This window comes from Phyllobates terribilis, unplaced genomic scaffold (genome assembly GCF_046119375.1).
Source record: "Phyllobates terribilis strain yellow unplaced genomic scaffold, ASM4611937v1 Scaffold_4__5_contigs__length_816908805, whole genome shotgun sequence".
NCBI lineage: Eukaryota > Metazoa > Chordata > Amphibia > Anura > Dendrobatidae > Phyllobates > Phyllobates terribilis.
Window position 1 is genome coordinate 725,212,315 of NW_027362764.1, and position 16,258 is coordinate 725,228,572.

The following is a 16,258-nucleotide window of genomic DNA, read 5'->3' on the forward strand; positions in this document are numbered from 1 at the left end:
TCTATTATCTCTCTCTATTATCGCTCATTATCTCTCATTATCTCTCTCTATTATCTCTCATTATTATCTCTCATTATCTCTCTCTATTATTTCTCTCTACTATCTCTCTCTATTATCTCTCTATTATCTCTCATTATCTCTCTCTATTATCTTTCTATTATCGCTCATTATCTCTCTTATCTCTCATTATCTCTCTCTATTATCTATCTCTCTAGCTCATGTACAGTACAGACCAAAAGTTTGGACACACCTTCTCATTTAAAGATTTTTCTGTATTTTCATGACTTTGAAAATTGTACATTCACACTGAAGGCATCAAAACTATGAATTAACACATGTGGAATTATATACTTAACAAAAAAGTGTGAAACAACTGAAAATATGTCTTATATTCTAGGTTCTTTAAAGTAGCCACCTTTTGCTTTGATGACTGCTTTGCACACTCTTGGCATTCTCTTGATGAGCTTCAAGAGGTAGTCACCGGAAATGGTTTTCACTTCACAGGTGTGCCCTGTCAGGTTTAATAAGTGGGATTTCTTGCCTTATAAATGAGGTTGGGACCATCAGTTGTGTTGTGCAGAAGTCAGGTGGATACACAGCTGATAGTCCTACTGAATAGACTGTTAGAATTTGTATTATTGCAAGAAAAAAGCAGCTAAGTAAAGAAAAACGAGTGGTCATCATTACTTTAAGAAATGAAGGTCAGTCAGTCCGAAAAATTGGGCAAACTTTGAAAGTGTCTCCAAGTGCAGTTGCAAAAACCATCAAGCGCTACAAAGAAACTGGCTCACATAAGGACCGCCCCAGGAAAGGAAGACCAAGAGTCACCTCTGCTTCTGAGGATAAGTTTATCCGAGTCACCAGCCTCAGAAATCGCAGGTTAACAGCAGCTCAGATTAGAGACCAGGTCAATGCCACACAGAGTTCTAGCAGCAGACACATCTCTACGACAACTGTTAAGAGGAGACTTTGTGCAGCAGGCCTTCATGGTAAAATAGCTGCTAGGAAACCACTGCTAAGGACCGGCAACAAGCAGGAGAGACTTGTTTGGGCTAAAGAACACAAGGAATGGACATTAGACCAGTGGAAATCTGTGTTTTGGTCTGATAAGTCCAAATTTGAGATCTTTGGTTCCAACCACCGTGTCTTTGTGCGACGCAGAAAAGGTGAACGGTTGGACTCTACATGCCTGGTTCCCACCGTGAAGCATGGAGGAGGAGGTGTGATGGTGTGGGGGTGCTTTGCTGGTGACACTGTTGGGGATTTATTCAAAATTGAAGGCATACTGAACCAGCATGGCTACCACAGCATCTTGCAGCGGCATGCTATTCCATCCGGTTTGCGTTTAGTTGGACTATCATTTATTTTTCAACAGGACAATGACCCCAGACACACCTCCAGGCTGTGTAAGGGCTATTTGACCAAGAAGGAGAGTGATGGGGTGCTATGCCAGATGACCTGGCCTCCACAGTCACCAGACCTGAACACAATCGAGATGGTTTGGGGTGAGCTGGACCGCAGAGTGAAGGCAGAAGGGCCAACAAGTGCTAAGCATCTCTGGGAACTCCTTCAAGATTGTTGGAAGACCATTTCCGGTGACTACCTCTTGAAGCTCATCAAGAGAATGCCAAGAGTGTGCAAAGCAGTCATCAAAGCAAAAGGTGGCTACTTTGAAGAACCTAGAATATAAGACATATTTTCAGTTGTTTCACACTTTTTTGTTAAGTATATAATTCCACATGTGTTAATTCATAGTTTTGATGCCTTCAGTGTGAATGTACAATTTTCATAGTCAGGAAAATACAGAAAAATCTTTAAATGAGGTGTGTCCAAACTTTTGGTCTGTACTGTATATCTCTCTTTATCTCTATTATCTTTCTCTATTATTTCTCTCTATTATCTCTCATTATCTATCTCTCTATTATGTATCTCTCTCTATCTTTCTCTATTATCTCTATTATTTCTCTCTATTATCTCTATTATCTCTCATTATCTATCTCTCTATTATCTCTCTCTATTATCTCTCTATTCTCTTTCTCTATTATTTCTCTCTTTATCTCTATTATCTCTCTCTATTCTCTTTCTCTATTATCTATCTCTCTAGCTCATGTATATCTCTCACTGTCTCCATGTTCAGGGACAGACAAAACAATTCTCGCTTCCATGGCAACACTGCGCAGAAGCCCCGCCCTCTCTCCGCGCCAGGTGACATCACACGCACAGTACGTGCTTGCGTGCATCAACCCTAGTGACGTCAGACGTCACATCCCGGCTTCCTCCTCCACCAATCATCCCCTGCCGGCTTGTAGTAAGTACAGACCGGTAGTAATGGTGTCTGCTTGTATTATACAGTGTGCGGTGAGCACACAGGGCAGCGGGCGTACGTTACACAGGGCGCGGCGCTGTGCTGCCGTGTGTGCAGGGATGAGTGCAGCGTCCCGGCAGTCAGGAGCCACACCGGGCCGACCCCCGGGCGGTGACCGCTGTAGGTGACTCTGTGCCGCCACATCTATTGAAACAAAACACCAAAGGGTGCGAAGAAGGCAGTCACCTGACAGCTGTGCGCAACTCTGTAGCCGCCAGTCAGATGCGAGCTTACATTGGTGGTTGGACTATGTGACAAGTGATTTGATTGGTTGCTATGAACAATTACTTTCTTTTCCTCACTTATACCAACCAATCAGCTTCCAGCTTTCATTTATCAGCTGTAAGATGCGTTTTGATTGGTTGCTATGGAAAACTCATTTTATTCCTATGGTGTTGATGACTGAGCTGTGGGGCCTGTTCAGATGAGCGCGAGGAGTTAATGGTGCATTTTAGATGTGTTGTGCTAAGTATATGGAATAAACACTGGAAATGTACAGCCCCTGCATGTCTGAGCTCGGCTCTGGAGAGGTAGCACATGGCGGTGATAGGGGCACGGGCCAGGCGCTCATGGAGTCCCAGATAACCGGCTCACTTGTGTCGAATGCTCTGCCCCCCTGAACAACAACCAGACGAACCCCATCTGTAGAGTCTGTCAGATGCTGTTTATGTTGTCTTAGGATGGGGAACAGAAAATGAGCTACACATGGCAGTGTGAACCCGGCCTTGAAGGGGTTGTCTGCTTCTGGTCAGCACCTTCAGAAAGCGGTTTTCTCATTAATGGGTAAAACTGTAACGTTCTTGTAAAAATGAGCAACTTTGCCATTAACAATCCTCTCTGTTCTTAAAAATGCAATTCTGTTGTGTACAGCTTGTCGCCCAGGATTACCGGCCACCACTGCAGGCTATCAGCGGTGGACGTTCTCTAAAGTCAAGGAGTGCTGCACTTAAAATCTCTTTGCTATAGAGATTGCATGCACTGCTCTGAAACTGGTCAGATCACTGGTTGGTCACCAGCCTCAGTCCCTCTTCTCCCGTGCTGCAGAGGCAAATCTGACTGGTATAGCCGCATCAGAGATTGGGCCATCGGCAAGGCCATGCCGCTGGTGTCAATGGATTGGGGCATGTGCTCTTGAAGAAAGGTTAGAAGACACCCCTCCCCCCCCCGGCTCTGCTGTGCGGCAAAACGGTAAAAAAAACAATCCTGTACTTACCTCTGATCTTTGTGCTTTGTTTCCTGGTGGTAACTTGAAATGATTGGGGGATGAGGGGGCCGTGCCTACCAGGATATGGGGATGAAAGGGGCCGTGCCTACCAGGATATGGGGATGAAAGGGGCCGTGCCTACCAGGATATGGGGATGAAAGGGGCCGTGCCTACCAGGATATGGGGATTTAAGGGGCCGTGCCTACCAGGATATGGGGATGAAAGGGGCCGTGCCTACCAGGATATGGGGATGAAAGGGGTCGTGCATACCAGCAATGTGGATGAAAGGGCCGTGCATCCCAGGATTGGGGGGTGAAGGGGCCGTGCATGCCAGGATTGGGGGGTGAAGGGGCCGTGCATGCCAGGATTGGGGGGTGAAGGGGCCGTGCATGCCAGGATTGGGGTTGACGGGGCCGTGCATGGCAGGATTGGGGGGTGAAGGGGCCATGCATGCCAGGATGGGGAAATTTACCAGTAACTGCTGCATTTCCCACCCTAGGCTTATACTCAAGTCAATAAGTTTTCTCAGTTTTTTGTGGTAAAATTAGGTTCTTCGGCTTATACTCGAGTATATACAGTAATTTTTCATTGTGCTGCCGTATAGTGTTTCTGTGAGGATATAGGACGTCTGGAGGAAAGCAGCTCGTACACACTGGCACAGAGCATATACATACACGCCACGGCAGGGGCCATACGTTCTTACTTATGTAGGATAGGATACTCCTGTACACACTCAGCCAGACATAACTTCAGATTTGTACAGAGTCTGAGAGAGAAGACTCCTATATGAAATTGGAGCTGAACTATCAGCGATTTTGGAGCTCATAGATTGCTGCCATGTGCTGCACCTGTTCCATCATGATAATTTTTGGGTCTGTTTGTTAGGCCCTGCAACATAGAAAACAGACTGGGCTTACCATGGAGAGCGCCCAGGGCTGTCCTATATGTATACCTACTAGAGGATGCATGCAGTATGGTATTTTAAAGGGATTGTCCATCCAAGGCTACAAGTCTGCAGTCAGTCTATGTTACTGCAGTCTTGTGAATCCTCATCATGCATGCTTATAGTGAGAGGTCAAATACAGTCTAGTCGAATGTGGCCAAAGGTATGCAGATCACATGCTTGCAGTCACATGACCGCACTCTCTTGGTGCCAACACTGGAGAATCCTCACAGTGAGCAGTGCGTGGGATCTGAGGATTCACAAGTCTGCAGTCACATAGTCCCTGCAAACTTGTAGCCTGAGGTTGTACAACCGGTTTCTACGCGCGGGCCCGATATGCTGACATGCAGGAGAATGCCATGATACATTTACATTTTTTTTTAATCCTCATATGGGAAAACATGTTTAAAAAAAAAAAAAAAGTATTTATATATATATTAATGCAGCATTTTTTGTGATTATATTTATTTTTTTCTCCTCATCTTCCAAGAGCCACAGCTTTTTTTTCTTTTTTTCTCTTCCATTAACACAACCGTATGAGAGCTTTTTTTTTTTTTTTTTTACAGGACGAGTTGCATTTGTGAATGACACTTTTCATTTTACCCCAAAATGTACTGAAATTCCAAAAACAAAATTCCAAGTGTGGTGAAATAAAAAAAAATCACAATTCCGCCATTGTATTTTTGAGTTTTGTCTGTACGGCTTTCAGTTTACTGTAAAAGTGATCTGGCAGCGTGATTCTCCGGTGCAGTATAATTATTGTGGTGATATCGAGCTTACCCTATATAGTTCTTCTTTACATTTTAGTGGCTAAGAAAGATTCTGAATCCTGGGGGAGAAGAAATTCATTTGTTTCCATTTTTTTTTATTTTACTGTCCATGGAGCTGTATGAGGACTTTTTTTTGTGTGTGATGAGCTGCCATTTTTATTGTTACTTTTTTGAAGTACATACCGTTCTACCTTACGTTTTTTATTGCATTTTTTTTGTGGCGTGCGGTGACTCCAAAAAGACAATTCTATTGTTACAATTTTTTTTTTCTTCTCTTTACGACATTTACAATAAGGGTTACTGTAATTCATTTATTATTCTCCTAGATCTTTCCTGGTCTGTACACAGTGTACATCCGGCCATAGCTGGAGCTGCAAATAACTGATTGGTGGCGGATCCCCACCAATCTAATATTGATGACCACCTCTATGGATGAGTCATTAAAGGGGCTGTCCAGTGGAAATAAGTTATCACCTATCTCTGTGGTGGGAGTTCGACTGCTGGGACCCGCACTGATTGGCAGAAGCGGTTACTTTTATCCTGTTGCAAAATGTCCTGTGGAGAAGTGAGAACGTGTTCTCACTGGACATCCCCTTGTAATGCCATAGTCCCGGGCGACCCCTTCTAATTAGTGTTGATCGAGTATGTATCATTAACCCTTTCCGGCGAGCATGCTCGGGTGCTTGCCGAGTATTTTGGCGTGCTCTGCCTTTCATTTTCACGCCTGCAAGTGTCATGGCTGTTAGACAGCTGTGACACATGCAGAGATTGCCTATCTGACAGGTAATCTCTGCAAGCTGTCTATCTGACAGACAGTCTTTGCATGTGTCACAGCTGTCTAACAGTCGTGACACTTGCAGGCGCGGCGATCGTAAATGAAAGTCCGAGCACGCCAAAATACTCGGCGAGCACCCGAGCGTGCTCGCCGGAAAGGGTTAGCGATGCATACTCGATCAACACTACTTCTAATACCACAGTCCTGGGCAACCCCTTTAGGATGTGATTTTATACTTTAGTGTTGTAATATAGTTTATGTTTTATGTTACAGACAATGGCCAAGGTCTCGGACATGTATGATGTGACGTGGGAAGGTAAGTTATGTAAATATCGTGAACATTATGTGATTTATTTGTTTTACTCTCTTATATAGCGCCATCATATTCCACAGCGCTTTACAGACATTATCGGCACTGTCCCCATTGGGGCTCACAACCTACTTTCCCTATCAGTATGTGTTTGTAGTATGGGAGGAAACTGGAGAACCTGGAGGAAACCCACTCAAACACGGGGAGAACATACAAACTCCTTACAGATGCTGTCCTTGGTGGAATTTAAACCCAGGACCCCAATGCGGCAAGGCTGCAGTGCTAACCACTGAGCCACCGTGCTGCTCTGTTTACGCTTCCAGTAATTTCGAGACTTATGCGCTGTGGCCGACTTTCTTCACCATCTAAACCTGAATTCCAATTTCTGCCTTTTCCTGGGAGTTTCCAGATTGTATGAACTTCTGACAGTCTACACCTCTCACATTGGCGCGTTGTCTGTACACAGACGCAGTGGTGCATTGTGACTGACTAATTGACGATGTGTAGTAGTCAGGGGTGAGATAGTAGCAGAATTTGTGATGCAGCTTTTCATGTAACCCAAGATCCATGTTAGACATAAGTCTCGCAGACATTTATTCATTGGAGTGTTTGTATCACCTTAAAACACCCAAATCATGAACTATAAACAAGTAAGTGTCTGTAGTATAGTAATGAGAAAGCAAGCAAAGATGTCTCCAGCAGGACCAGGGTTGTATATATCTTGTTAAAACTTCACTTTTAATTTCAAATTGTAAAAGCCAAGGATGAGTTACAGAATGAGCAATATAGCGGCTCTTAGGTACAGCACATTCCAACGCGTTTCGGCTAAACCTTATTCATGGAATAATGTGAGAACTAAGCCTACTAGCTGAAGTTAAATAAAACACACTTCTTGGTGATTGCTTCAGGTGTTGGACCACAGCCCAGAGGAGAATTAACCCACTATTGGCAGCTAAAATTAACTACAGCAAAAAAGCACAAAAAACTACATAAAATTGGACATGAGATAGAATGGAATACAAAATTAGTGGAAATACAAAATGAGTGAGAGATACATGCAGAAACAAAAACAAAAAGATCTTTTATGCCGTGGAGCAGTAAAACACATAATAATGATCATAATAATCACTAAGCATCCTTTATGTCTGGTGAGCATGACTGTTTTAAACACCATTAGAGTATAAATATAGTTAGTATATGTAGTCCCATTAAAAAAAATATATATATATCTTTGAGAAAAAAGATATATATATATATATATTTTTTTAATGGGACTACATATACTAACTATATTTATACTCTAATGGTGTTTAAAACAGTCATGCTCACCAGACATAAAGGATGCTTAGTGATTATTATGATCATTATTATGTGTTTTACTGCTCCACGGCATAAAAGATCTTTTTGTTTTTGTTTCTGCATGTATCTCTCACTCATTTTGTATTTCCACTAATTTTGTATTCCATTCTATCTCATGTCCAATTTTATGTAGTTTTTTGTGCTTTTTTGCTGTAGTTAATTTTAGCTGCCAATAGTGGGTTAATTCTCCTCTGGGCTGTGGTCCAACACCTGAAGCAATCACCAAGAAGTGTTTTTTATTTAACTTCAGCTAGTAGGCTTAGTTCTCACATTATTCCATGAATAAGGTTTAGCCGAAACACGTTGGAATGTGCTGTACCTAAGAGCCGCTATATTGCTCATTCTGTAACTCATCCTTGGCTTTTACAATTTGAAATTAAAAGTGAAGTTTTAACAAGATATATACAACCCTGGTCCTGCTGGAGACATCTTTGCTTGCTTTCTCATTACTTGAACCTTGGTAGCCCGTGACCTGGGCGTCTCCGCTGCAAGACTTCGTTGGGACTGGATGAGTCTGGCTATTACATGGTGAGCTGACATACGTTTTCCCTTTCCCTTTCCCCTTGTTTTTTCTCTGTAGTATAGTGCCCTCCCCGCTTTGTGTAGCCACCTTTATAAAGTAATGGGGCAATTTATTACTGCAAGGGCACCAGTTTGGTGCTGCTTAAAAGCCACAAAATGTTTGTGCGGAACGCACAATATATGCAAAAAAGAAACAAGCTTTTTTTTTTTCAGTTTTGCAACATCTTAGCCACTTTCCTAAATCCTAAAAGCGAGTAGGGCTTAGAGGAGGCGGTGAGGCCAGACCCAATTCATGACAATTTATGGCAGAAATTGAGGCTAATTGTGATGGAAATTTTCTGCTGTTCACAGATTTCAGTTTGTGGCGCACAGACCGCCCCTTACTCCAGTGAAAGACTCGCTTAACATACACCAGTCAGTCCCCCAATATGCCATAATAAAGGTCTGAAATAAGAAAAAAATGGAAAAACCAGAAAAGCGCAATAGGATCTTATGTGGTTAGAAAAATGAGAATAAAACTGCACAATTGTGCGCAACTCGTAGGATTGTGTACACACAAACACTAATGAGGCTTAGGCTGCTGCAGACTCACGAGGAGAAATCAAGAGAAGCTGGAAATGAATGGGTTAACCTGCGTTGCCACCAATAAGAAGACTAGATTCCAAAGATATGTGGTTCAACAGTCAACTCCTTTCCAAGTATAGAACTTGTAGTGGCAGTGAGTTAAAAGTGAGGTAAATCCTGGGAATGGAAATCCCCTTGGTCTACAGCTGTTGACCGGGGGGATTTCCATTCCCAGCATTTACCTCACTTTTAACTCACTGACCCTACAAGTTGTATACTTCGAAACGCGTTAACCCATTCCTTTTCGGTTTCCCTTGATAGTAAAGGGTCCGGTCAGAGGTGGTCTGGTCATGCTGCCCAACCAGGGACAGCAGCTGGCAACAGAGAGACTGAGAAGATGACTAGTCACCAGGGTGGGCTCCCGCTGGCTTCTCCCCACTTGTCTCTGATTGATAGCTCACTCCCTATATGTTTATCTGCACATTATGTTTCCTGTATTCACCAGTCAGTCAGACCTATGGAGGCAGGTGTACTTGCTGTGAAAATTCATATCACAGTGGCTGTAAAATTCTCAAATTAAAATTCTAATTTTCACATTATTCAAGGATCAAAAAGGTCACCCTGACATGGATTTCTAAAATAAGTACATCAGGTCAAAAAGATCTTTTTCTTAATAAATACATTGTATATCCTGAAATCTGGTGCCAGATCTGCTTAAAAAGGGGTTTTCTGATTTCAGAAAACCATTTTTCCCTGTCTGCAGTTTGTTTAAAAAAAAAAAAAAAAAAAGAGTCCTCCACATACTGTTATTTACTGTATCTCTCCCCAAGTCCAGTACTGAGTCTCCGCCGCTGCACACGGTGTATGTTATTGGCGCTAGGCGCTCAGAGCCGTCGAGCTCAATCATTGTCTGCAGCGCTGTCCACGTGACGCCAGCGCTGCAGACAATAACTGACACCAGGAGCAGCGGCTCAGACTCGGCGCTGGACCCCGGGATGGTGAGTAAAACACAGTTTGTTTGTTTGTTTTTTTAACAAACTGTAGCCAGGTAAGAGGGGTTTTCCGAAACTGGAAAACTTAATTAAAGTGGCCAAGATGATTGAACAACCATTCAACAAACAGTGGATGAACAGTTTGTTATGCCTCACAGCCACATTTGTAGGAGTTTCTCCCAGATTTTTAAAGTTAGCAGTGGGAAGCCATCTTCCTAAAAATGAAAAAAAAAACAAACAATAAGCATCCTCACTAGAATTGAGCAAAAACATTCTCTGTGGTCCAGCGACCATGTCAATAGTTTGTGGCTGGTGGACCAGAGCACTTCAAACTTCCCGCGCGTCGTGTCAGGCCTAATTAGAACAGGTGCCAGAGATGCCTTCAAGTAGGAGTTTCGTGTGGCTCTGGTCTGGCGGCTATGGGCTACCAACTTGGCTATTTGACCACGGCCGTGAAAATCTTTTTGCTCATTGTTTATACTCACTCTCAATAATACCGACCTCCCACTCCAGTGCTACTGTTCCCATTGCCTTTGCCGGATGGAAAGTTATGTCGTCACGACCATAAGTAACATTCCCTGTTCTACCGACCTGTGCGGGTCCCAGAGTGCGCTCATCCATCGGCATGCCATCACCTATCCTAGGGATAGGGGATCATCTGCTGGCACAGGACAATCCACTTTTACTTTGTCATCGGAGCCGAGCGTGCATGTATTTGGGGGCAACGTGGAGAGAGATCTGTTATCTTAATGAGTGACAGTCCAACAGCTGATTGAAGCGGCCTCCCATCTGACAGTCGTAGCGTGCACAAGATGTTACCCTTGTGTGCCCCTGTATAATGCAGACATGGGGAGACTGCTATTTGGTAGGCGAGACAGCTCCTGTAAATCGTGACTTGACAGCCACATTGCTCATCATCCATCATGTTCAGAACTGTGCAGACAAGGACTTTTCAGGGTTTTTTTTTTGCCTTTTAGGCAAGGTAGCAAGTAAAACACAAGCTAGTATTACAGTGGGTGAGCGGACAGAACAGCTCGACCTCTGTATCGGTTTACCATCTGCTTGTAGAGGCATTCCCACCTCTCGGCATCGGCCCGCAGTGCAGAAACAGGTGATCTATATTAAGCTGTCACTACGAACATCACAAGCAATAAACTTTTATTCATCCTAAAAAATCTCTGAGCCCTTAATTACAGCTGAAAAGACCAGAGATGTTTTTTTTCCACAAAAGAGCTGGAATAGTCATGACCTTATAAAACACGCCGGCAGCCAGGCTAAATATCTGACGTGAAGCAGCAGTGTCCAAAAGGAAGTCTGCGAGCACTAAACATTCTGCGTGAGACATCACCAGGACTTCCATATGAAAGAAAATACGGGTTTAGCAAATCTCCTAATGCCGTCCTAAGTACTGGCGGCAATTTACATGGTTGTTTTTGCTCTAAGCGCCGTTCTACAGTTAGTGTGGGAAATGTATATACTTTACATGAGATGTCCCTGGTCTGATCACTCCGCACCTAGCTTCATTTTGCATTGCACTGACTTGAAGGGTCACGTCAGGTTAAGAGGACTGTTAGAACTAAAAAGTAGACCCAGTGATGCCCCGTCTTTAAGTAGTGGTCAAGTATAAGGTGACTACTTTCTTTAAAAAGAAAGGTAACCCCACCCGTCCATTGGTTGTGCTAAACTGCATTTTAACAACCGTCCTGCGATAACCTGTGATCTCTTTGGAATCCTGGAAGTAAGTGTTCATTTTCCCTGCAGCACTCCCAATGGAGGAATAGAGTATTGCGTCGTGCTCATTGAAATAAGCGGGTTGATGAAGTCCTCCAGAGCAGCCGATCTGGCCAGAAGATGAGGGTGCTGAGTAGAAAGCTCCCCTAAAATTATTCCATATTCCCTGATAGAAATACCATTTTCATACACCCTATGCCGAACAATCTCATGTTATGCTGACTTGCGCTCATCTCCTAGGAGGAGGGCGTAATATATTATCAGAAAAAATCATTTGTTTTGGAGTTCCCATATTTTGAGAACTTTTCTGATACCTTTTTTTTTTATAATTTTCCCTCGGCAGAACTACAGTAGGGATTATTAGACTAGGGTCACACGCCCAGTTTCTCCACATCCCATAAAATCGGTCCAGTTGTGCTGATGAGAGTGGAAAGAAAAAAAAAAATCTCCTCTTTCTCTATATTGTCATTCGGTGAAAATCGGACCCATAGAGTTGAATGGGTGAGAGCCATCCGACTTTCAGAGGCGAATCGTTCATGCTGAGATCTTTTTTTTTTTTTTTTTTTTTTTTTCCTTGGAGCGAGTGGGTCCAAGGAGGAAAAATCGGATTTCATTCATCCCAGCTAAATGGTCATCTGAGCCCGCCATTAGCTGGTAAGCTGTAATTCTGTTGACACTAATTCGGAGTAAGGCTATGTTCACACCATGCATTTTTGGTGCAAAACCCTAAGGAAGTTGCATCACCTTTTTGTTGGGGGGCACTACACTAAACTTTATCAGCATGCACAAGAGACATAAAAACGCAGTAAAAAATTCAGCAAAACCTGCTTTTTTTAGTAGGTTTTGCCTGCAGAAAAAAACACAGCAAAAAACGCAACGTGTGAACATAGCCTAAATGCAATTTTTTTTTATATATCTTTACACAAGCATTTTTAATGTTTTCTTTCAAGACCTTAAAACTTCTCTCTCTCTCTATCTATATATATTTATATATAGATATACAGTACAGACCAAAAGTTTGGACACACCTTCTCATTTAAAGATTTTTCTGTATTTTCCGGACTATGAAAATTGTACATTCACACTGAAGGCATCAAAACTATGAATTAACACATGTGGAATTATATACTTAACTAAAAAGCGTGAAACAACTGAAAATATGTCTTATATTCTAGGTTCTTCAAAGTAGCCACCTTTTGCTTTGATGACTGCTTTGCACACTCATGGCATTCTCTTGATGAGCTTCAAGAGGTAGTCACCGGAAATGGTTTTCACTTCACAGGTGTGCCCTGTCAGGTTTAATAAGTGGGATTTCTTGCCTTATAAATGGGGTTGGGACCATCAGTTGTGTTGTGCAGAAGTCAGGTGGATACACAGCTGATAGTCCTACTGAATAGACTGTTAGAATTTGTATTATTGCAAGAAAAAAGCACCTAAGTAAAGAAAAACGAGTGGCCATCATTACTTTAAGAAATAAAGGTCAGTCAGTGCGAAAAATTGGGATAACTTTGAAAGTGTCCCCAAGTGCAGTTGCAAAAACCATCAAGTGCTGCAAAGAAACTGGCTCACATGAGGACCGCCCCAGGAAAGGAAGACCAAGAGTCACCTCTGCTTCTGAGGACAAGTTTATCCGAGTCACCAGCCTCAGAAATCGCAGGTTAACAGCAGCTCAGATTAGAGACCAGGTCAATGCCACACAGAGTTCTAGCAGCAGACACGTCTTCAACAACTGTTAAGAGGAGACTTTGTGCAGCAGGCCTTCATGGTAAAATAGCTGCTAGGAAACCACTGCTAAGGACAGGCAACAAGCAGAAGAGACTTGTTTGGGCTAAAGAACACAAGAAATGGACATTAGACCAGTGGAAATCTGTGCTTTGGTCTGATGAGTCCAAATTTGAGATCTTTGGTTCCAACCACCGTGTCTTTGTGCGACACAGAAAAGGTGAACGGATGGACTCTACATGCCTGGTTCCCACCGTGAAGCATGGAGGAGGAGGTGTGATGGTGTGGGGGTGCTTTGCTGGTGACACTGTTGGGGATTTATTCAAGATTGAAGGCATACTGAACCAGCATGTCTACCACAGCATCTTGCAGCGGCATGCCATTCCATCCGGTTTGCGTTTAGTTGGACCATCATTTATTTTTCAACAGGACAATGACCCCAAACACACCTCCAGGCTGTGTAAGGGCTATTTGACCAAGAAGGAGAGTGATGGGGTGCTACGTCAGATGACCTGGCCTCCACAGTCACCAGACCTGAACCCAATCAAGATGGTTTGGGGTGAGCTGGACCGCAGAGTGAAGGCAAAAGGGCCAACAAGTGCTAAGCATCTCTGGGAACTCCTTCAAGATTGTTGGAAGACCATTTCCGGTGACTACCTCTTGAAGCTCCTCAAGAGAATGCCAAGAGGGTGCAAAGCAGTCATCAAAGCAAAAGGTGGCTACTTTGAAGAACCTAGAATATAAGACATATTTTCAGTTGTTTCACACTTTTTTGTTAAGTATATAATTCCACATGTGTTAATTCATAGTGTTGATGCCTTCAGTGTGAATGTATAATTTTCATAGTCATGAAAATACAGAAAAATCTTTAAAAGAGAAGGTGTGTCCAAACTTTTGGTCTGTACTGTATATAGAGAGATGGAGATAGTGGTTCTTCTGTAATGCACTTTATTATAGCTGTCAAAGTAATAACAGACCGTTTGCCTTCATTAGGCCGCCAGCTGTCATGACAGCGCAGTGTCACCCTTTGATGGCTTTGCCAGGGCGCGTATGGCAGCGACAAACCCTTTTAGATGCTATTGCCCACGGTTTGTAAGGGGTTATCCCCAATCCCCGAGGTTTGCAGCAAGGTGTCAGCTGTATGTTAGGGGTCAGCTCCCGAGCCCGCCACATTATTTTTCCATAGCTGTACTGCATTTCTAGTTTCTTTTTTTTTCAGGGGATAGTTTGGGAAATATTAAAGGGGTTTTCCACCCTTCACTTTACATTTACATCTGGCTCCGGCATGGCAAAAAATAATAGAGTGCACAAGCTCACTTATAGTTTTCCCAGTGCTCTTCCATCCCACTGGCTGTGTCTGTCTCCGATCTCCTCTCCTTCTCTACCAATGAAGTCGACTTGTGACCACTGCAGCCAATAGAAGCCTAAGGAGAGGAGAGACCGACGGGGCACACGGTCAGCGGAGGGAACCATAGATGACTGATCTGTCTGTTATTTTGTTTTGCCATATGTAAACTTAAAGGGGTGGAAAATCCATGTAATATCCCTTTTTCAAAAAAGTCCAAGAAGATTTCTAAAAATAAGCGGTGTCTCTTATCTGCATTGTAATGAGTTCCTGATGCTCGGCAGTAGGGAGGAGCGGACCTGTGGAAGTTCAGGTTCTGGTACCAGAACTCTACCCGAACTTGAACCCGAACCCATTGAAAACTATGAGACCCGAACTTTGGAGTTGGAAAAAATTTGGCCCGCCCTGTCTCCGGCCCGCCCTGTCTCCTTCCCGCCCCCGTGTTTGTAGCTTCGCAGTGGACACTGAGTGTCTGGTACGAAAACCCAAACTTTTATGTTCGGGTTCGCTCATCTCTACTCGGCAGCCATACAGGTAGTATTTGTACACCATGCGCCATCTTTTTTTCTTGGTGAAGATGTAATTTACCTCCTTTTACAGCTGAAGGCTGAACTTCCCTTGGTCGATAAGTTTCTGGGTGTTTAGTCTGCGGAGCGGTGCATGACTTTCTAACACCTTTTTTTCCTGTCCAGTACAGATGTTTCATAAGACGAGCGCTCACAAAGTAGAGCACACTGGCTAATAGAAGGTGTCAGAAAGCCATTCCTCAGAGAAATAATCCTTCTGTCTTTCCTTTTTCCGGATTTACCAGAATTACTAATTCCACATTTGGGTGACAAATGTGTTAAGAACAGAGCGAGCGCAGCCCGATCGCCCGGCCCCGATAGTTTATACTGGTGTGGGGATTGCAGCCGGCGCCAAGTTATTGGTAGGTAGACAGCATTGGCCGGCTGAGGGTTTCCTTTCTGCGTGTTTGGCCGGAGCGAGTTTTTTGATGTATTCACGCTCGCTGATATCCATACTGCTCACTTAGAATTTTCCAGGATCCTTATGTCAAGAAGCATTTGTTCTCCGCGGCTCACAGGAAAGACGACCCAAGGGTGGTTTTGGTTGAGTTTTAAAAAAAAATTTCATTGTAAAAACACTGACAGCTTTATGGGAGATGTGAGATCGCTGCTGGCAAGTGAAGGCCTTGTCGGGCTTGTTAGTCTGGTGTTACCGTGTAGTCTGCACATGGAAAATCATTTTCTCTCCTCTAATATTTCAGAAGGATGCTCCATGTCTGCTGCCTTCTCCTCATTCTATTTTCCCAATGTGTTTTTTTTTCCTTTTGAACATGGAAAATTAGAATATTTTTGTATCCTTCATCATACAGTGAATTGTGAAAGTATTCATACCCTGTGAACTTTTCCACATTTTCTCCAGGTTACACGCTCAAACTTAAATGTATTTTATGTGATATACCGTCACAAAGTGACAAGTATTTGTGAAGTGTAAAGGAAATGATATATGGTTTTCTAAGGCTGCGTGCCCACTATGCGTTTTTCAAGCGTTTTTTGCCGCGGAATTTCCGCAGCGAAAACGCTTAAACGCTTGGTAATACGTGCCCCATGGTCTCCAATGATAATCCGCATGTGCTGTGCACATGCTGCGGAA

At 43.3% G+C, this 16,258-nt stretch overlaps 1 protein-coding gene across 2 annotated transcripts in view; it reads left to right on the forward strand.

Moving 5' to 3' along the window:
* Positions 1-2,194: 2,194 nt before the first annotated feature.
* EMC2 (ER membrane protein complex subunit 2) overlaps positions 2,195-16,258 on the forward strand; it is an 85,567-nt gene continuing 71,503 nt past the window's right edge. For both annotated transcript variants that reach the window (XM_073679770.1, XM_073679771.1), the window contains exons 1-2: positions 2,195-2,308; positions 6,331-6,373. In XM_073679770.1, the coding sequence (XP_073535871.1) occupies positions 6,334-6,373 (40 nt within the window). In that variant the 5' untranslated portion in view covers positions 2,195-2,308; positions 6,331-6,333. The remainder of the gene's footprint in view (positions 2,309-6,330; positions 6,374-16,258) is intronic.